Genomic DNA, 19,643 nt, shown 5'->3' on the forward strand with positions numbered 1-19,643 from the left:
CAGAATGATCTTCCGATTGAATCCATTCAGCAGCCTCCTGGCCCATATGAATATAAATCAAAAGACATCTTGGGGATATTTTCTAGCGCATCTCTTATGCTTCAGCTCTATCGGCAACGCACACTACATTCATTCACTATGACAGGACTTCAGTCATGCCATAGTGAGAGAAAACAGGCTTTACTTCGCTGACCAATGAAATGTCGGAGCCGCCTCGATTTGCGTTCAGTTCTGCTCGAAGCGACATCACTGGGAGGTTGCACGCCATATGCAAACCAGGCTGTTTGCTGCTGGGTTTTTTGTTGTAAAGAGCCTTCCAAGCTTGGCTAGCATGGAACCGCTTTTAGGCGCCATTAGTTTCGACTAGCTGCAAGGGCCATGACGTAATGCCGAAAGTGGAATGTTTCCCGAGTCGCCCCCTGTTGTTCGACAGCGACTGGATGGACCTTGGGCGCGACCTGTTACGTGTCTGTGACATGGCAATTCGCTTCTCTAGTGTTGGAAAGTGGCAAAGAACATATCTATCTATCAATTCACCAAGGCACCCTACTCCGATGCTGTCAAGATGACTTCCCTCCCAGCGGGACAATCAACACCCTGCGCACGAGGCTGAATACACCGAGAAGTCTTCAGTGTCACTCCGTCAACAGGTACTGGTTGTTCTTCTCCGAACTGGACTATTTTCACCGAGTGAACACGGTATAAAATGGCTTCTGGATCCAATTCTCAGTTGAGCGAATCTTGGGTGGTCGAAGACGAAGGTGATGAGAGGATCAGTTGGGACGAACATTCCGCAGAGTCGGAGCACGACGAAGAACCAAAGATCACCGTCCAAAGCGAACAAGAACCCAAAATGACGAGAGTGATTAGGGAGCGACGCAAGTCCCCCAGACTGTCCACGCCCACGGATCCAGAACCAGAGTTCATTATGCCATCCGTGGCAACCAGTATCAGTCCCTCAGAGAAGATCGTCCGGAGGGTGAGGCCGCCCGTCACCACCAACATGGCTTCATCGAAGCAGAGGACAGTACCAGTACGCTCAATTCGATCGAATCAAAATCAAACGAACAACACAACAGCATCACCAGTGGTGGACAAGATAGTCCTGGTGCTAGTGCATACCGCGGAATGGCTGCTCGACATCTTGGGCCAGACGCTGAAGACCTTGAAACGACCCATCTCTTGGCTGCTTGCGGCATATCTCTTCTTCGGCATATTGATGCTTTTGCAAAACCTTTTGACCTCCTCCATCTATACGGCTCTGTCTCCGATATGTCGCATTCCCGGAGTATCTCTTTTCGACCTTCCACTCTGCCGGTTTGCCTCAGTCAACAACGACAAACCGACTCTTCCGGGCGGGACTTCCGCCCCTGTCGAGTTCGACGCCCTCATGAAGACGCAATCACACTTCGAAGAGATCTTATCCGAATCTGCGGCCGGTGTTGCTCTGCCCCTGGACATGAAACGATCCGAGACTTCAATCCGCGATCTACGGCAGATCGTGCGGTATTCGCAGCTCGCCTCACGCAATGAAATGGTTCTCGAATTCGATGGGTTCATCGAGACCGCCCGCATAGCGTCATACGACCTGCAAAAGTTCAATTCGCATGTCGGCCGCGGTGTGGACATTGTTCTGAGCACGGCGCGTTGGACGCAACGGGTGCTCGATGACATGGCGGTCAAGCAATCTTCACGAGGCATCATCCCGGCTTTCATACAGGACAACCTCCTAGCACCGTTCAAGCCGATACAATTCACCGAAGCAAGACTTCTCGACCAATATATCTCGCACACAAGGATAGTATCTGAAGAGATTGAGCGTCTGATCGAAGAGGCCCAAGCTTTACTCCTTGTCCTGCAGAACCTCGAAGACCGGCTCGACGTGATCCACGCCATCGCAATGCGCGACAATATCGACGCCCAGGCTGGCAAGGATGAAATCCTCTCGCACCTCTGGACGCTGCTGGGCGGCAATCGCGCCAAGCTGGGCAAATTCAACAACCAACTGACTCTTCTGAGACAAGTCGGGCAGTATCGGAAGGTCGCATGGGCGCATGTCTCTGCAACGATCCTCAAGCTGCAGGCCATGGGCGCCGAGTTGGAAGAGTTGCGCACTAGGATATCGAGTGCCGAAGTATTACGGGGCCATAAGGAGATCCCGCTCGCGGTCCACGTCGAGAATATAAGGTTGGGAGTGCAGAGGCTCGAAGAGGGCAGGGAGAAGGCGAGGAGGCTGGAGCAAGGCCATGTCCGAAGGGTGATTGAAGGCGCCGAGCAGGGGAATGTCATGGCGTTGGGAGACACTTGAGGTCTGCGGCGTTGTCAACGATTTTTATGATATCATGGAACGAGTAACAGAAGGCGTGGGTCTAGGTCTTTTACATCGCACGAGGCCTTGGTGTTTGCTTTTTCACCCGGTCGGGTCCATATTCCAGCGACAGCCAGGTTGCAGGTTGGGAAGGGGGTTTCGATGAACTTAGCGAAGCATATATATGTATAGTGTCATTTGGCGAATGGTGTGACTTTCCCATAACTTGTGATCACAGACTCTGGCGTGGGATGAAGTTTTCTTGTATTGTAGGAATTTTTAATTGTATTTTTTCAGGGCCATGGCGCTTCACTCTGCTTCTGTGAGGGATCGACTCTCATGTCACCCCCATCAGACCAGGAATATGCCACGACACCCAATGCTTATTCGATTTGCAGCACAGCATCTTCGCGCACACCACTGCCTCCCGAGCCCATTGAATTTGCGCGATCATTTCCTGTTCCTCCAATTCTAGATCATGAGTCGCTCGACGCGATTCTTCAGCTCGCGGATTTGAGGCATCAAATCGCTGGACTCGTTGGTCGTGATGCTCGCCGCAATGACCGCCCGCGACACACCGCATGCTCTCCCCAGCGCCGTCTTGGAGTTGACGTAGACGTAGGGCACGTTCTTGTCTTCTGCAAGGAGGGGAAGGTGCAGGAGAATCGCGAGCGGAGAGGTGTCGGCGGCCAGGACGATGAGCTCGGCGGTGCCACGGTTGAGAGTTTTGGTTGCTGTTGCAGAACAGAGTCAGCATGTCAATATCTGGAGCCGAGGGAGGAGGAAGTGGGAGAAATTTACTTTCGTTGGCGCCTTTTCTCAGCTGGCGGTGGTGAGAAGCCTGTTGGACGGTGTCCCTGCGACCTCGAGTCAGTGCCGTGACGGGAGGACGACCCGGGGAAAGCCTCAAGACTCACAGAATCTTCTGGGACAGTGCTTCATCGGCCAAGGGCCATGCGGCGCTTGGGTTGTCGGCCATCTTTGTGATATGCGACGTTTAAAATTCTTCGAAATTCTTCGATGGAACGGGAGTAAAGCAACACGGGTGGGTATCACTGTTTCGCAAGAATGAGCTTCAAAGAAAGCTATAGAGAAATGAACGAGCTGGTAGCAAAGGGTTCCTTGCGTTGGCTCGCCCTTTGCTTGTACACTGAACGACCCTGGTGTGTTGGTGGTGAGTCTGTGAGTCTATCAAAAAATTAATTATGGGGTGTCTAAAAAGTTTAGGCGGAGGCGCAGAAGAACTCGGCCGACTTTCCCTGGCTGGAGGCTGCCAAGTTGGAGCTCCCCCTTCGAAGTCGAACCTTCGAAACATCATCACCCATCACCCATTTCCTGCTCAGCACTGAAAAACCATTCTATCCCGCTCAACTCCATCATCGCCGTCAAGCTCTTTTCGCTCTGTCCGACTACTCTCAGCACCTATTATTGATTTAGGAGCTATCACGAGCGAATCCAGCAGCCAGTCAAGATGTCTTCCGATCTCTGGTGCGTGTTCCTTCTGCCCCCCATGCTCCCCGATTGCCTTCAGCCTGCGCCCGTTTCCACGATAAGATGGATGGAGCTACTACTCAACACAACCCTTTGCTTGGTTTCTTCTTCGATATACATTTATACTGACATGAGTGATCCTCTAGTCCCGTTTATGCGGTATGTTACGCCACCCTACGCGATCTGCCGTCTCTGCCACGACGCTTGATTCTCCCACACTTTGCTTCTGCTGGAAGCTTTCCAGGAACAGGAGAGAGCTGACTATTTCCATGTTGAACAGCCCTTCTTTGGCGCCATGGGTTGCACATCTGCCATCGTCTTCACCTGTTTTGGCGCCGCATACGGAACCGCAAAGTCTGGCGTCGGCATCTCTGCCATGGGTGTCCTTCGACCTGATCTCATCGTCAAGAGTATGAACCGCTCCGCGCCATATGCTGCAGAACCCTAGAATGGAGGAACTGACAATCGTAGACATCGTCCCCGTCATTATGGCTGGTATCATCGGTATTTACGGCCTGGTCGTGTCCGTCCTGATCTCCGACAACCTTTCGCAAAAGGAAGCGCTATTCACCAGCTTCATTCAACTTGGTGCCGGACTGTCTGTCGGTCTTGCCGGTCTCGCTGCGGGTTTTGCGATTGGCATTGTCGGTGATGCTGGCGTGCGTGGGACTGCCCAGCAACCACGTCTGTTTGTCGGCATGATTCTCATCCTGATTTTTGCCGAAGTGTTGGGTCTCTACGGGCTGATTGTCGCGCTATTGATGAACTCAAAGGCGCAGACCGACGTTACCTGCTAGACGGGAAAACCCGCAGGAGATGACAGGAGAGAAGAGAGTAATGGCGGCTGCGATGGAGCGTCATCAGAGGGTTGAAAGACAGGAGAGTATGGAGATGGAGCTGAAAGAAGACGCATATTGTGATGCATCGAACAAGACTGACCATCGCCAATACTCCCTCTGTCAGCGATGAAGCCAACGTCAACTTCTACCAAAAACCAATCACCACCACCACAACCACACCCACACCCACACCAGGGACAGCCATTTTGCAAGAGACTTGTCCTTGAATCCGAATACTTGTTATGTATGAATGCTAGAGCTTTTGATCACAGATCAGGCGGTGCACGTTGATTGCTCCTTCGCCGAGCTCGGGCTACGGATAGTATAGTATAGTGTATTAAACTCGTTAACTTCAATCTCTGGAAAGAGACTGTTTGTCTCCTCTCTATCCTGGAAGGCCAGAAGTACCTACCCAGGTAGCTACCGGTACAGAGGGCGATTTGTTGAGGCACCAAGGGCCCCGTCTCGTCCGCGAAAGGGCACGGGAGTGCGGACTCGGGTAATAGTTTTGGAGCTCTACCACAGGGGACGCAGCGTAGCATCTGTGCCAGTTACCTACTCACTGTACAGGCCGTCTGTGAGCATGGCCCTCATCGTCTTTCCTGCCCTGGTAGGTACCCACGTTACATAATCTGTTCAGGCCAATTTATGTACCTGCCAGGATACCCCGCGGGTACTCGAGAGGTCTAATCTCCCTCCAGCTCGACCTGACCGACGACCAGCGGGCTGAGATTTATTGTGTATTTACTTCTTGAGCACTCCCCTTGGCAGCAGCAAACTGTGCAACCCCCCAGGGATTCACTAGCCTCGTCGTCCTTCATTCGACTAACAGTACTACACCTAATGGTTAAGACTACTGCGAAATGTTCAACACCAAGCCAATGGCTTCAGATTAATCAATATCATATTGTCAGTTGAATGTCATGACCGAATACAGATGATGCCAGTCCCGGGGGGGATCGAAAACCATTCTAGGTAGACATACAGTACATCAGAGTACCGAACGAGCCCATCAACTGCCCGTTCAGATTTCCGTCCGGAGGAGGAAATCCATTCATTCCAGGCGCTCCCTCTGTATGTGCAGTAAGCAATACCGAGCAGTATTAGTAGTAGTAGTCGAGAACCTGAGATGCATGCCATAGTCCGGGAGGCCGAAGTCGGACCCGGGAAACCTCCAACCGAGTTGACTGACCGAGGCCTAAAAGCGCCAGGGCTACAGTACGCAAGACTGGGACTCCGTTGGGATTCAGGTACCTAAGAAGGAAGGAAACAGGAACAAGGGGGAGATCGATTGAGGTTCCAAGAGGAACCGGAAAAGAAAGAGAGCGAAGAGATTATTTATGGTCGCCCACGTCTGATGAGGAGGATCGAATACCTAATTCAAACAAAAGAAGGCTGTATATATGTAGTCCGCGGTGCGATGATCAAACTGGACCTGATAACGTTTGTTACTCGCCCTGCTTGCCCACCAAAAGCCGAAGAGACATGAAGGACTTTGCTGGACCCGCTTGAAATGCCATGGCAATGTAGAACCTCTCGTGCCTAGATGTGTCTAAATCAGGTGTATGATCCTTGCAAGCAATGCAGATTCGACAAAACAAAAGGTAGAGAGCCTCGCTTCCTGCACAGGAAGCACTATATTTGCCCCAACTTCCTCCTCAAGTTCCTCGTCTTGCGCATCAACTTCTTGTACTTGTGCTTCTTCATTTTCAAGCGCCTTTGTCTCTTGACACTAATCGCATACATTCCTTCTCTTCTCCGGCCTGGAATAGAGCCGACCTGCCTTCGGTGGCCGATGATTTTGCCCCGTCCCAAGGGTGGTTGTTGTTCAATCTCTCGCAGGGAAGACGAGGCGTCTGGCTTCTCGATTTCCATGATGGGGGTACCGCGGCTGGTGAAAAAGCCCTCATTTTGCAAATGGGCCGGGTCTCGAGGGACGCTGATTACCACCTGTTGAATATATGGGTCATTGTAATCTTGTTGTTCGATCTCCACCTCAAGAGTTTTGGCTTGTAATTCCTCGGCCTTCTCTGCTTGGGCTGCAGCATGCTCTTCGCTCGCGTCGATCTCGGCATCGCTGATGGGTCGAGGCGCGGGGGGAACATTGAATGGCCGAAATCTTCGTTGGATTTCTTGGATGACTAGTTTAATATTGCCCCCCGCGACCTGGACAGTTTGCGGTGCGCCGTCGAGATGATGTGTTCGATTAGGGTCAGCCGGGCTCTCATTGCGCTGCATGAGAGCCTTGATCAGAGCCGCCTTCTGTTCGGCGGCGTTTTGTGAAGGTTGATCGGCTTGCTTTTGGGCAATATGCTCGTCCAGGGTTTCCACCGCCGCCGCAAGGGTGTAGATAACATCTTGAGAGGGGGCGCGTGTCCTCGATTTCGGCTTGGGCTGGAAGATTTTGTCGACTGCTTCTATGGACGCCTCGGGAGGTAGAGGTCCGGTGATGGACATGGGTCGATGGGTTGAGAAGAAGGAGGCAACGTAGACATCTAACGATACAATGAGCATGGAGCAACGTGTTTTATCTGTCACACAGACCTTTTGGGTTCAAGTGCTGCAAGCTAGGCACAGCTGGTAGTTTTGAAGTCCAGTCATCTTGGGCTTCCTTGTTGTCGGCCTTGTCCTTGGAGGACCTTTTCTTCGAGAGGCGCGACTCGGCGCCCGGTCGCTTCGACTCAGATCGGGGAGCCCCGACCTGTTTCACGGAGGCTGCTGGGATTGCTGAGGAGCCATTGTTCGGCGGTACGGGTGGCTTCGAAGAAGAATGCCGCCGCTGGTGAGCGTTCGAGGTGAAGGACGCTATCGTAGGCGTAGACGGGCGAGAGGGTACCGATGGGGCATTCGTGCAGGTGCGCGCCACTCGGCGCAGAGAGGTGTTGAACATGTGTCCCAGCACCTAGGGAAGGGACAGAACGTCTTGGGTAGAATAGCGGCGGGGTGGTGAGTCGGAAGGGTGAGCTGATAAAGAGCAGAGCGATCCAAGATCGGAGTTGATCGTGACGGCGGTTCGAATGCCAAGGCTCTTCGGGATTGTTTCCACGTGATGGTAGCTTTTACGAAAGCCTTTTGCCGAGTGGCACGTGATGCTCTGTGACCCCCACGCACGTGATGGTCTCACATCCGATGGGGAAACCTTGATGCGGGGTTAATTCCGTCCATCGGAAGCTGGCAACGACATGATATATAAGTCAAGAATAGACCTACGTCCACTGCTGGCTTATGTGCATTGCGTACCTCGCCCTTATAGAGTACCTGTCCAGCTCATCTGCTTTTCCCTCCTAGAAAGAACGAAAAACTGCGGCCACCATGTCACCAAAATATGTCAAGAGGGTGACTCTCTTCAAGGTGCCCAAGGAGGAAGACATTGATGCCATCCTCGCAGAGTACCAAGTTATGCGAAGCACTGCACAAAAGGTAAGTTTTACGTCTATTCAACTCTAGCTGTGTCGTCCATGTTTCCCAGCAAGACATTTCAGCCCGAGTCAGCTCTAACCTGCGACATGGACGCCTGTCTAGGATGGACAACCATACATTGTCTCCAACGAGGCGACTCGGGTCATCAATTCGTCAGAAGAGCGGAGTCAAGGCTACACCGTGATTGCGGTCACGACCTTCAAGTCGCGGGAAGACGTGGATTTCTACGACAAAGGGTGCGCCGCGCACAAGAAGCTGAGAGAGTTCATCACCCCCAGACGGACCGGGTTTGCAACGTTGCACTATGAGAGCGATATCTGATCTTGAAGGTCCTCTGATCCACTCACTGGCCAACGCCCGTGTAGAACTTCTTCAGGATATGATTTGAAAAAAAAAGGAGCATTTTCTTTTCGAATCCAGTGGTTGTGATGCTTGTCATAGGGTTCGTGCCCTATATTGGAGTTCCCCAGGATACTTATCATGATTATGTCTACTACATACATGCACATTTCCGCTCTTGCGGACGTGCCAGCCTATTTCAAAGCTACAGCTACAGTTGTCACTCATCATGTAGGTCTTTTCACTCCTCCACATTTAGGTTGGAACGAGCCCTCTTGATCCCCAAGAAGCCCAAGCTCGCCTCATACAATGATCGGTTGCTGCTGCCGGCTCCCATTATCCACGTGCAGCTGTTCTACAGTGACTTCGGCTGGTCTGAATCGTCACTCCTCCTTCCCCGTCTTCGAAAGACAAGACGGGTCGATTCTCTCTTGCGAGAGTGCTTATTACATCGGGTTCGGCCTCCCCTTTGCCTATGTCTGTGGCAAGACTGCCAACGGTCCCAGGCTCGCCCACGCGGGAGGTATGTCTAAAGTACGAGAGGGACATAGCCCTAGCCAGCTTCGCCCACCCTTCTGAAGATGAGTACAGCGGCCAGCCGATCAACATTGGCATGGCTCATAGTCTCGGGCGTCTTTGGTATACAAGAATCATGTATACACGTTGGCCAGTGTGGATGTAAGAAGGCTGCCCCTCTCAAAAGAGAATACTCCCAAGGTCAGTAAGGACTTCTTGCCTTCCTCAAGTATCGTTGTAAAGGTCATAATATTCGGACGACGAGTCCGAAGCGCTTTCAGCAGCAGGATCCTCTTGTGCAATCGCCCTGATTTGTGCGGTGCCTGACACTGACTCGCCGGGCCCATTGAACCCGTTGACTTCCATTTCCTCCCTTCCCAGACTTGGGTCGCTGTCCTTCAAATCCTTGACGGCGTAGAATTCCTCTTCGGTGGTGCAATGGCTGTCCTTGCTTCCCGCTCGAACTATGCCGACCCCTCCATGGAGATCATCAGTCTCTGGCTCGCTCACCTTTTGCGTGCGTGGAAGGGGACTTTCAGGATGTTGGCTGGGTGCCGCCTCTGGGCCGGGACAGAGCCAGTCATGTCCCCCAAAGGGACAGAGCCCTGATGGCAAAGTGCTCCGTGGACACCAAGCAGGCGGATGATGGTAGTACGGACATGCGTCTTCCCGACCTTTCCACAACCGTGTGATAGATTTCTGCTGGTATTCCGAAAGGTCAAAATCTCCGTCGGGGCACACTGGTAGTCGATGGTAACCATGGCGCATTTGGCGTATATCGTAACCACACTCTGACAGCGCAGCATCCCACACATCGCCTCGACAGGAGCCGATTTCTAACTGAATGGGATTTTCGTAGGCATAGTCGGATACTGAAACGCCATCCTCGTCCACAGAGTGGATATCGGCACCATTTCGAATCAACAAGGCGACGCATTTGCGGACTTGGTCGTTGCACTCTTCATCCCACAAAGATTCAAGCGCGAGTCGAAGACAGTTTCTGCCGTGTCCGTCTCGGACGCTGATATCGGCGCCTTTCGCCAAATAAAGGGTAAAAAGTGACACGGGGTCGTCATAGCTGGAGCATTTGGCAGCAAAAGACAATAACATTGTGGAACCTTGACTGTCCCTGCTTCCGATATCGACGAATGGTATTGAGTTGTTCAGTATCATTTTCATCGCGTTCTGCAACAGATAAGTGAAATTCGGTGCCTGCCAATTGGCGAGATTACTTACATGGTCGAAAGACAGCTTGAATCTGAAGTCTGGATCGTCTACGTTGTCGTAAAGTGCAGAGCAAGGACCTGCTCCAGCATCCAGAAGGAGACGAAAGTGGTCTGAAATGGCTTCGAACTCAATGGCAGCCTCACGCGCCAGCCACATTGCCGTCCTGAAACTGAGAGCTTAGCATTCCCCTACCTTGTTCTGACAGTCTTCTACTCTTGAGTCGACTTACCTGGAATCTCCATCGATCATCCAAGGACGCTGGGCATTCTGGTCAACGTCCGCTCCGTTATCAATGAGAAAACTGCACATGTCGCCATGGATCTTTGTTCTGGCGCCCGCGACTGCGTACTTTGAGCTCTCAGCATGATAACCTTTTAGCCCGTCATGGAAGATCGCCTTACGTGTAAAAGAGGAGTTCCCCGGGAATCCCTGTCTCTGAGAGATCCCTCTCCGCGAGCAAGCAGCCTCCGAAGTCCCTCAACATCGCCCTGGGACACGATATGAAATATGGCAGAGCCGATGGGCAGGGTTTTGCCAATGCAAATCACAGGACGCAGGGAGGAAAATCCATTTTCGGACCGGACTTGCCGCAGGTAAGCAACGAGGACGGCTGGTGATTGAACGTCGTCGATAGATGCCTTAACAGTTGCGAAGAATTCTTCTGCGTGGGAATCGTTGGTAAGTTGTCCCTGCCTGGGCGGATTGCAAAATTCTTGGAAGGCTCTTCTGCTAACAGTGATAGTTGCCTTGCAACCAGGCAGTGTGAGCTCGATGCTGTGTTGCTTTTGAACGACTTTTCGAGCCCTTGGCGTAGTGAGCCGCTTGGCTTTCGAATAGTTGGTTAGCTGATCGCAGTTGCTGAGAAGTCGACAGAGGCAACTCACGGGCTTGATTTACATCTATGGCGCCAGACGCTGAAATCAGACCACGGATGCGTTTCATGTCGCGGCGTGTGACCATTGCATCCTGTCCTCTCTCTTCCTTTGTTTTCTTTGCTGCAACGACAGCCTCAGTCTCCTTGAGCTCCAACAGTGCGGACAGAAAACATTCCAGATCTTCGATAATGGTCTCCGCTTCCTCGTAGAATATTGTTCCCGAGTCTCGCGAGCCCAATCTGCATAATCTGGCAAGACACTCGCTCAGCTCTGGATTCACTCCGACGGGCTCGTTGGAGTGCGCAGATAGTGGGCTGTCCTCCTGTAACGGCGCATGGTGGTGTTGGAAAAGAGCAGACCGGGTTGACCCTGCCGAGACCTGGGCTTGGATTGCTTCCAGTAGAGTGGATATGTTCTGCAACTGGGCATTCGTTGCTCCTGAAGCCTGTCCGATCGTATGGTTGACAGATGCGGCAGTGCTCCGGACCACCTCTTCCACTGAAACCTTGACGTCCTGCACAGTTCCAAGCAAAGACGAGACCTGCAAGTTTCCTGCGGATAGAGTGTCCTGGATTTCGTGGATCTGGGTCTTGCAATCCAGCGTAGCGTCACTGTCAGTGGTAAATAACCATGTCACATCCGCCACCGCATTCCACAGCTGGAACGGCCTACCTTTGTAGAAGATTGAGTTGGAACTGCAGCACGTTACAGTGATGGTTCAGCTTGAGCCACATTCCAGTAAGTGACTTCTCCGCCAGAGTTGCTCTGACCCGCTTCCATACTTGTTGATATTTGGTGGTAGTTGGGTCACATTGTACCTTGTCAAGGTCTTTCTTGAAGCTCGCTATATCTTGGGTACAAGCATCCAGCAGATTCCTGATATTGTGTAAGTCGACGTTGGGCTCGGTTAAGGCTCTGCATTGACGGAGTTGTGTCAAGATGTTCTGCAAGTTAGCACCGCTGAAATAAGGGATGCTGTTTCTTGTGTTGCATGGCGAAATCCAGAGAGCACAATGTACAGGGAATTCGTTCCCAGCAGAGCAATGCCTACAAAGGCCAGCACACTCGCGCCGGCACTCAGGGGTTCCATAGCAAGTACTGGAGGAAATTGAGAGCAATTCTGGCGAGAAGAGGGACCGTCTAGCGGCACAGAATGGAACAGAGAAGACAGGGTTTTCAACGTAGAGTCAGGCCGGTAACGTCGCACGGGCTAAGCTGTCTTTGAAAAGATGAGGCGCAGAGGCATACAGGGATCGATGGTCGCGAGAGGTGTCGGCGGCTAGGAGGTGCGTTGGTCTTGCAGCTTGATATGCGGCTCGACATGGGGCGTGATATGCGGCATCCTCTAAACCTCGCTAGGCAGCCCAATAAACGATCAGCAGTTCCTGGCTGTGTCTTCCAGAGGCTGCTGATCATAGGCACGCGATTTTGATATCCTTGGTAGTAATTCTGGCAAGCGTCCATCCGCTAAGTGGAAGCGTTAGAGTTGAGGTTGGCTATACAAGTACTGTATATCGCGAGGCTGAACTAGCAGTCGCTCTCTTTCACAGCGCCGAAGCTAACCTAAGTAGCTCCCTGCCGCTCGTCTTCACAAACGGGGGATAGAAGATGAGAATCAAGCTAAGATCTCATCGGGAGCCACCTGAGGAGAGCAATCCATATATGTGGTCCGGCCTACCTCGTGGTTCGGGTTGCCTGCTGTTTTGAGAGATGTTATGGACATGGTCTTTTATCGAGGACGGAGCTGTTGGCACAGCATGCATGCATGCATGGACAACAGTCCACTGACAAGAGAGCGTGGGCGCGGCTTACAACTTCCCAGGGACTGGTCAATGACAAAAGCCGGGAGTTGCTGTAACTCATCACCCTGTCGAGCTCGAGGAGGTCGCATCATGGTTTCTCCCGTCGAGCATCCTCTGATGGTCCTGGTCCTGGCCCTGGTCGTTCACAAGCAACCAAATCCGTTCTCAGAGAAGCGGTCCGAGAAAGCTCATGTACATCAGTCTTTCTACACGAGAGTATCGCGTAATGGACAGTGGCTCCTTTACCGGTACCTCTCGTAAGCTCTCTCTTCATCAAGGCGCCTTTTGACTTCGGCGAGGACGCTGTGGTCGTATAGGACTTCGGGTTCCATGTCTCCTTTCAAGACCAACTTCTCGTGCTTCTGCGCCTCCTCTTTCGTCACAAGGACCAGGTCTGTCAGAGGCAGTTTGATCACCTTCTGTCCTTCTTTTTCGTACCCAGGGTCGATCTTGAATCCTTCCGCAGGCTTCCGCCATCTGATGAGTGCAAGTCTGGTACTCAAGCCGCTGATGACGCTTTTGCCGCGGAAGACCTCTTCCACAAGATAAGCCACGTCGTCTCGGCTCACGGGAATGCGGAGGCCAATAGTGTCTTGCCCGTTGGTCGATCGGACGAGGCGTTCTTCAAGACTCTGTAAAGACGATAGCATAGCGTCGTACATTTTCTCCCTCCCTTTGTCGCCTGTTCGGTAGTCCATCGGATACTCAGCAATACTGCAAATGACGTGGTTGGCCACTGTATACCCAAAAACGGCTGGCATCGTCCCCAGGACCGGCAAGATTCTGACCCTGAACTCAGGCAGAACACCCAGCTTGTCGACATGGCCCTTTTGGACTTCCTCGTCCGCAATGGGGAGTAATTCAGCCTTACCCTCGCCCGGCTTCTCCGTCGAGAAGACCACAGGGATGCCATTGCTGATACCCAAGACCCGCAACCGCCGCCTCGTCGCCTTCGATAAAGGATCTTCGACACTCGTAGAGATATCACCCACCTGTATCCTGGTAGGGTCACTCTTACACCCCGCGCCCATGGCACTGATGACTTTGATACCTCTCATCGCACAATATTTCAATAATTCGACCTTGGTGTCAATATTATCAATTGCATCGACCACCCAATCCACCTCTTTGACTTCCTCCCCGTCCCTCAACTCAAAATCCCATTTCCCGAGCAGCCCTTCGATCGACCGTGAACTCATCAACTCGTTTCGCTCATCGATCCGGACCCACGGGCAGATTTGCTCCAACCTCTTCCTGACACAATTCACCTTTGGCGTCCCTACGTCCGCCAGTGTTGCAAGAGCGTGCCGGTTAAGACTGCTCAGCGTGACCTGGTCGAAGTCCACGACCCGTATGCGAGCCACACCGCTCCTGGCCAGCGCAGCGACGCAGTGGCTTCCCACCCCACCCAGTCCCACAACGATCACGAATGCATTCCTGAGTTTCGCGAGGCCCTCGTCCTTCAAGAACACCCTGTTCCGGGCCAGTTGTTCGAGTATCAACTCTTCATCGTAGTCTCCCTTCCTGGCCCGCGCCGCGATCTGCGCTGCCCGTGCATCTTCTTTGTTTGTGATCGTCGGACGGCTGGCTCCGCCGTATTCCGTGAGCTGGAGGGCATGATGCTCGGGTGAGAGTTCGGGAATGGAGGCTTTAAGCTCTTCGGTTGCCCGGCGGCGGTGGATCGCGGTCGCCGTGAAAATGACCGTGGTGGCAGCGACTGCACCCAGCGTAGCAGCAAGGCCAATCTGGAAGGCTGTCGTGGAGGTGTGTCTTTGGAGCCATTGGGACATTGTGGGCGAGGTAGATGTGTTTCAAAGATATCTAAAGCGAGGATTTGTGGCCAAGTGCCAAAGGGCTAGACAGCGACATTACAGCATTTTGGAGAAGCATACGTCAAAACAAGTCGCCAGATACTGGGAGAGGGAGAGGGAGAGGGAGTGGGAAAGCTAGCATCCAACATCTTGCGCAAGATCTCGAAAATGTTTCCCCCACAAAATTTTCCCAGTCACGCATCTCCGCATCGGGTTCCGCAGTCTGTCGTGGACGTTTCACAATATTTCATCGTCCCTTCTGCTCTGCCAGGTTGCCATCTGCCACGACTTGATCTCCCCGCAGCCCACAAGACTTTGTACAAATAAGAAGTGTCCAAGTCTACAAACAAGACTCTGCGTGCTTCGGCGCAGTCCTCGCCGCGCCTTTCACCCTGCAACTTCTATTTGCGAGCAAATATCCACCACCGCAGCTGCGTCACACTCCCAGCCATGGCGCGCAATTCAGAAAAAGCGCAGTCTATGCTCTTCCGGTTCCGCGCTGCACAAGCCGCTGAATCTGGTCTCATTCCTGCGGCCAGCCAACGCCGGCCCAAGGCCCCCTCCACCGTCGATAAGGTGCCCTTGTGTGAAAAATGGCGCGGCCAAATCATCTCAGAAATCTCGCGCAAGGTGACAAAGATTCAAGACGACTCCCTGTCAGACTTTCAGATCAGAGATCTCAACGATGAGATCAATAAGCTGATGAAGGAGAAGTGGGGATGGGAACGGCGTATACGAGAGCTTGGAGGACCGAATTATATGCGAGGCGGAGGCATAGTGTTCGATGATCAAGGCCGGGAGGTACCTGGTGGCGGGAAAGGGTACAGGTACTTCGGGAGGGCGAAGGAGCTGCCCGGTGTCAAGGAAATGTTTGAGCGGGCGGCTAAGAGGAGAGCCCACGCCACCGAGGAAGAAGAATCCGCCAAAAAGCCGCAGCTGGACATCAATCGGAGGCACCTCGACGCCAGGTATTTTGGTTTCGGGCCGGACGAAGAAAACGGGTCGCTGTTGAAATATGAGAGGAAGAAAGAAAAAGAGGCTGTCGAGAGAGTGGCGAAGCTGGCCGGCGCGGAAGACGAGGACCCGGATTGGGAACCCTTACCTGGCGACGGCGGTGATGGTGTGAGATGGCGTCTGCCCACGTTGGAAGAAGTTCAAGAGGAGTTGGTGGATCGAAGACGCAGACAACTGCTTGACAGGCTTGGTTGACCTTACGGGGTCTCTTCGATTGCACTTCAGAAGCTACAGCATGCCATGTTGAACTGTTCGATTTCTCACATCGACATCGGTCTCAGGTTTAAGCTCCTTGAGCCCGAATGGATTTTACCTCCTGAAGACTGCTCTATCACACTGGAAGCTTTGGTCTACCTCGTTCTTCGTCCCACGAACCTCAGCCAGTATGTTTCCTCTGCACAGCGGACGCCATTCGAGCCACGAAAATGTGTTGGATCATTCTCGGGAACGTTCTTTGACGCTTTATTACGCTTCATGAGTCGAAAAGACAACCCAGCGCACACATGCGGCCAACAGATCGTCTATTCCTGTGGCGTCGGCCTGGTCAACAATAGATGTACTGAAAAGCCACATCCCCCGTCCCGGTATTCCTCTTGACCCCGATTTCCACCTCTGAGTTATAAAACACATTATCCTTCTCCGACACAAATTGCATGTTTGCTGGGATCAACTGTGTCCCGCCACTGCCAGCATTTATGGGTGCATCGGCTTGGGTGTTGAAGATGATCTTGACGTCTCGAGTTCCTGTGCCGGAGGTGCTCAAGCCTGTGCAAGCGAAGATGACATCGACGTCTTCGTTCCCTTTTGGGCCACCGATGTAATTCAGGACGTTGTTGCAGACTGAGCTGAGGTAGAATGGGTCTGGTGCACTTTCGACGTTGATGTTGGCCTCGTAGATCCCACCACATACAGGGTTGACTATGTCAGGGTCGATGTTAAGGGATAAGGTGCTTGAGCTGGCTGTGGCGTTTCGCGTGGTAAGAGTCTGCGTCCAGGGGTGAATGGAGTTGCGATTCTTGGACCGGCGAGGGACCGATGCGGCACTGGTGAAATCGAGCCAGACCATCACAAGCATGAGAGGGAAGAGCCGCATGCTGGGGGAACCGATGATTGTTTGTCTCGAAGCCGGCAACGACGCTCAAATCACAGTCAGGGGAACTTGAAAAGCATTCGACAGCAAAGGAAGATATTCGAGGATGCTTGTGAATGTTGCAACTCCAAGGATGGTTTCGCGTTTCTTTGCGGACGCTCAAGAAACACCCTTTATAGGATGGGGATTATATTCTCACCTGGCGTGGCGGGAACCAAGCCAAGGCGACTACGATGTGCAGATGTCAACGCATCAAGCATACCCATTTCTCCCCCATTCTCTCCTTGACTTCTTTGAAGTGGCCCTCAATATCCTCGGAGCGACTGTTTGTCGTTTTGTTTCTGAACCATCTGTTGTGGCATTCCCAGAGACTTCGGCCATTGGTGTCTTGCGAGTGGTGCGGTTATACAGAGGAATGCATGGCCTCTTCGTGGCCGTGGTGGCCGGGCATCATCGCCCCTGAGCTGTTAGGTGTCGTTGGGCGATATCTTGTTTCTTCTTGCAGTCCATATAGACAAAACTGGAGGGGGAAATTACCTGTGGCTGCACAACATATGTAACGTTGCTCACACCCATGTTTGCTCCTCTGCTGGGTCGTCATTGATTCGACGGGCTTGCCTGGGTTCCTGTATGCTGCGTCGTGTATCCCTGCAGGTAGCCTTGGATGATCCATTCAGCTCGTGACGGTATGCAAGTAGCCATTCTCCGGTGTGTGGACCTGCAGAAAGAGTTCCCAGATCCTTCTATCCACCTCCTGTGGAGGCGAACTTCTCGTTCTTAGAATCCAGCTTCTCCAAGTTTGCTCCCCCCAAGGATCACAATACCACTTGCAGAATGAAGCTCCTTTCTTTCGAGCAGCGGCAGAGTTCTCAAAGACCAATGACACGCCAACGAAGCCCAACCAGAAAGTTTGCAAGGATGGGATATTCCACTCCTCTATCACGTCTTTCGTCCAATGTATTAGTTCTAAACGAGAGAGGCACCCATCGGAGTTCCTTGCGCCTCAATGTGAGGTTGAGGAGAGGATCTCACCTGACAGTAGAGATGCCACATCCTGAATGAAGACCGCAATTCCCATCCTACCTTTGATAGTGTCTCCCTTGGGATGTTCTGTAAGCCTTTACGCGGACATTGGCAAAGCTCGGCCCGGCTGTTTTTCCGTTCCGACTCCTTTTTCATCAGCCTCAACCCACTTCATCCCTTCAGATTGAGCAGAACCAAGACATGTCAAACCGGCCCCGGACAGTGTCTCCAAGGCTTCTTCACCTCTCGCCCTCCCACGATGCTATCATCTCGCAAGCAGATGGCCCCCGTCTCCTTTTGTGGCCATGTTACTGCGATCCTACCGTCGTTCCTCCCTTCAACGCCGTCTCCTCCGCCTGATTTTCTATGCCCTGCTCGCATTCTTTGCCCTTGACTTGCTCACCATCCTTAAAAACCACCGCGAATTCGCCCGCAACTTACTCAGCCACACATACACCTCCCCGTCACTTCTCCCGACGCCAATACAAAATCAAAAGATCTTCATCGTCGCGCAGTTCTGGACGAACGCACATGTCATCTCTGAGCGATGGGGGCAAGCTCTTCTCGATCTGGTAGGGGTGCTTGGGAAGGAGAATGTCTACGTGAGCATATACGAGTCAGGGAGTCTGGACAACACAAAGGAAGTCCTGAAAATGCTGGACGATGTGCTGGGCCAGAACAACATCCCTCATCAGACGGTCTTAGATCCCACTACGCATGCAGATGAGATCAACGCCGGTCCGCTAGATGATCAGGGAGTTCCCCGGCAGGGCTGGATCCAGACCACGAGTGTGGGAACGCAATGGGGTAAAGAGTTGCGGAGGATTCCATACCTCGCCCGCCTACGGAATACATCTCTAAATCCTCTCTTCAGACTTCGCGACGAACAAGGCCAGAAGTTTGACAGGATCCTGTTCCTCAACGATGTCGTCTTCCGCCCACAGGACGTCCTTACACTCTTAGCCACGAACCAAGGCTCGTTTTCCGCTGCATGTGCCCTGGATTTCCATCTCCCACCGGCCTATTACGATACCTTCGTGCTAAGAGATTCTGAAAGACTGACCACAATCCAAACCATATTCCCCTATTTCCGGTCTCAAGAGTCTCGCGAGTCCATGCTCAAGGGCCTCCCCACCAAAGTCTCAGCATGCTGGAATGGGATGATTGTGATGGACAGCACACCTTTCTACGACGGGCTTCGATTTCGTGCACTGAGCGATAGTCTTGCTAGCAAACACCTGGAAGCAAGTGAATGCTGTCTCATTCATACAGACATGAACCTGACAAACCCCGGCTCCGGCGACCGCATCTACGTCAACCCGTCGGTACGCGTTGGGTACACTGTGGAAGCCTACAACGCTACCCACACTGGCCCTGACGAGAACTTCGTTTCTGCAACGCAATACGTCAAGGGAGTGTGGACAAATCGTCTCAGAAGGAAAGTCTTGCCACGTGAGACGCAGACTATGAAGGAGGTTAAAAGGAAAATGGAAAGGTGGGTCAAGGAAGGAGAGAATTCTCTGGAGATCCGAGAGGAGACTGGGGCTTTATGTGTTATTGACGAGCAGCATATATTGATCTGGAATGGGTGGAAGCACGTATAAGCTCTCGCCTGGGCAGGTGGCGTGCTCGTCCTATTTTTCTTGAAAGAGTAGTTTGGAAGTCAGCCCGCTGACATTGGAACTGGAATTTAAAAGGATGGGCGTTGGGGCATGGTATCAAGGTATATCTTGGGGAGAAAAGTCAATGCATTGAGGATTGGCGGCACAACAGGTTGAAATTTGCGTTCACGGGCCGTTGCCATATGAAACGCATCGACACATGCCGGCTGTCTTGCGGCCGGCCTGACGGATATAACACGCGTGCGTATGTTGAGATAGCTACAAGA

The 19,643-nt window shown here is 52.5% G+C and overlaps 10 protein-coding genes across 10 annotated transcripts; 5 read left to right on the forward strand and 5 right to left on the reverse strand.

Moving 5' to 3' along the window:
* Nucleotides 1–706: 706 nt before the first annotated feature.
* Nucleotides 707–2,308, forward strand: AYL99_00959 (hypothetical protein; the record flags this gene model as incomplete). Its single annotated transcript, XM_018832475.1, has 1 exon — nucleotides 707–2,308. One exon carries the CDS (start codon nucleotides 707–709, stop codon nucleotides 2,306–2,308), a length of 1,602 nt encoding a protein of 533 aa, XP_018698354.1.
* A 471-nt stretch (nucleotides 2,309–2,779) lies between these two features.
* On the reverse strand, nucleotides 2,780–3,287 carry AYL99_00960 (ribonucleoprotein-associated protein; the record flags this gene model as incomplete). Its single annotated transcript, XM_018832476.1, has 3 exons — nucleotides 2,780–3,042; nucleotides 3,110–3,165; nucleotides 3,226–3,287. The coding sequence occupies 3 exons, from the start codon at nucleotides 3,285–3,287 to the stop codon at nucleotides 2,780–2,782; spliced, it is 381 nt and encodes a 126-aa protein (XP_018698355.1).
* A 492-nt stretch (nucleotides 3,288–3,779) lies between these two features.
* AYL99_00961 (V-type proton ATPase proteolipid subunit) lies at nucleotides 3,780–4,596 on the forward strand (the record flags this gene model as incomplete). Its single annotated transcript, XM_018832477.1, has 4 exons — nucleotides 3,780–3,796; nucleotides 3,946–3,958; nucleotides 4,080–4,209; nucleotides 4,271–4,596. The coding sequence occupies 4 exons, from the start codon at nucleotides 3,780–3,782 to the stop codon at nucleotides 4,594–4,596; spliced, it is 486 nt and encodes a 161-aa protein (XP_018698356.1).
* Nucleotides 4,597–6,273: 1,677 nt separating this feature from the next.
* On the reverse strand, nucleotides 6,274–7,528 carry AYL99_00962 (hypothetical protein; the record flags this gene model as incomplete). Its single annotated transcript, XM_018832478.1, has 2 exons — nucleotides 6,274–7,133; nucleotides 7,183–7,528. The coding sequence occupies 2 exons, from the start codon at nucleotides 7,526–7,528 to the stop codon at nucleotides 6,274–6,276; spliced, it is 1,206 nt and encodes a 401-aa protein (XP_018698357.1).
* A 422-nt stretch (nucleotides 7,529–7,950) lies between these two features.
* Nucleotides 7,951–8,379, forward strand: AYL99_00963 (hypothetical protein; the record flags this gene model as incomplete). Its single annotated transcript, XM_018832479.1, has 2 exons — nucleotides 7,951–8,058; nucleotides 8,161–8,379. The coding sequence occupies 2 exons, from the start codon at nucleotides 7,951–7,953 to the stop codon at nucleotides 8,377–8,379; spliced, it is 327 nt and encodes a 108-aa protein (XP_018698358.1).
* Nucleotides 8,380–9,138: 759 nt separating this feature from the next.
* AYL99_00964 (hypothetical protein) lies at nucleotides 9,139–12,105 on the reverse strand (the record flags this gene model as incomplete). The annotated part of the gene is made up of 7 exons (XM_018832480.1): nucleotides 9,139–10,098; nucleotides 10,150–10,303; nucleotides 10,370–10,488; nucleotides 10,542–10,966; nucleotides 11,025–11,626; nucleotides 11,688–11,959; nucleotides 12,067–12,105. The coding sequence occupies 7 exons, from the start codon at nucleotides 12,103–12,105 to the stop codon at nucleotides 9,139–9,141; spliced, it is 2,571 nt and encodes an 856-aa protein (XP_018698359.1).
* A 954-nt stretch (nucleotides 12,106–13,059) lies between these two features.
* AYL99_00965 (hypothetical protein) lies at nucleotides 13,060–14,607 on the reverse strand (the record flags this gene model as incomplete). The annotated part of the gene is made up of 1 exon (XM_018832481.1): nucleotides 13,060–14,607. The coding sequence occupies one exon, from the start codon at nucleotides 14,605–14,607 to the stop codon at nucleotides 13,060–13,062; it is 1,548 nt and encodes a 515-aa protein (XP_018698360.1).
* Nucleotides 14,608–15,078: 471 nt separating this feature from the next.
* AYL99_00966 (pre-mRNA-splicing factor isy1) lies at nucleotides 15,079–15,837 on the forward strand (the record flags this gene model as incomplete). The annotated part of the gene is made up of 1 exon (XM_018832482.1): nucleotides 15,079–15,837. One exon carries the CDS (start codon nucleotides 15,079–15,081, stop codon nucleotides 15,835–15,837), a length of 759 nt encoding a protein of 252 aa, XP_018698361.1.
* A 349-nt stretch (nucleotides 15,838–16,186) lies between these two features.
* AYL99_00967 (hypothetical protein) lies at nucleotides 16,187–16,735 on the reverse strand (the record flags this gene model as incomplete). Its single annotated transcript, XM_018832483.1, has 1 exon — nucleotides 16,187–16,735. One exon carries the CDS (start codon nucleotides 16,733–16,735, stop codon nucleotides 16,187–16,189), a length of 549 nt encoding a protein of 182 aa, XP_018698362.1.
* Nucleotides 16,736–18,060: 1,325 nt separating this feature from the next.
* AYL99_00968 (hypothetical protein) lies at nucleotides 18,061–19,359 on the forward strand (the record flags this gene model as incomplete). Its single annotated transcript, XM_018832484.1, has 1 exon — nucleotides 18,061–19,359. The coding sequence occupies one exon, from the start codon at nucleotides 18,061–18,063 to the stop codon at nucleotides 19,357–19,359; it is 1,299 nt and encodes a 432-aa protein (XP_018698363.1).
* Nucleotides 19,360–19,643: the final 284 nt, after the last annotated feature.

This window comes from Fonsecaea erecta (assembly GCF_001651985.1).
Source record: "Fonsecaea erecta strain CBS 125763 chromosome Unknown Scaff1, whole genome shotgun sequence".
NCBI lineage: Eukaryota > Fungi > Ascomycota > Eurotiomycetes > Chaetothyriales > Herpotrichiellaceae > Fonsecaea > Fonsecaea erecta.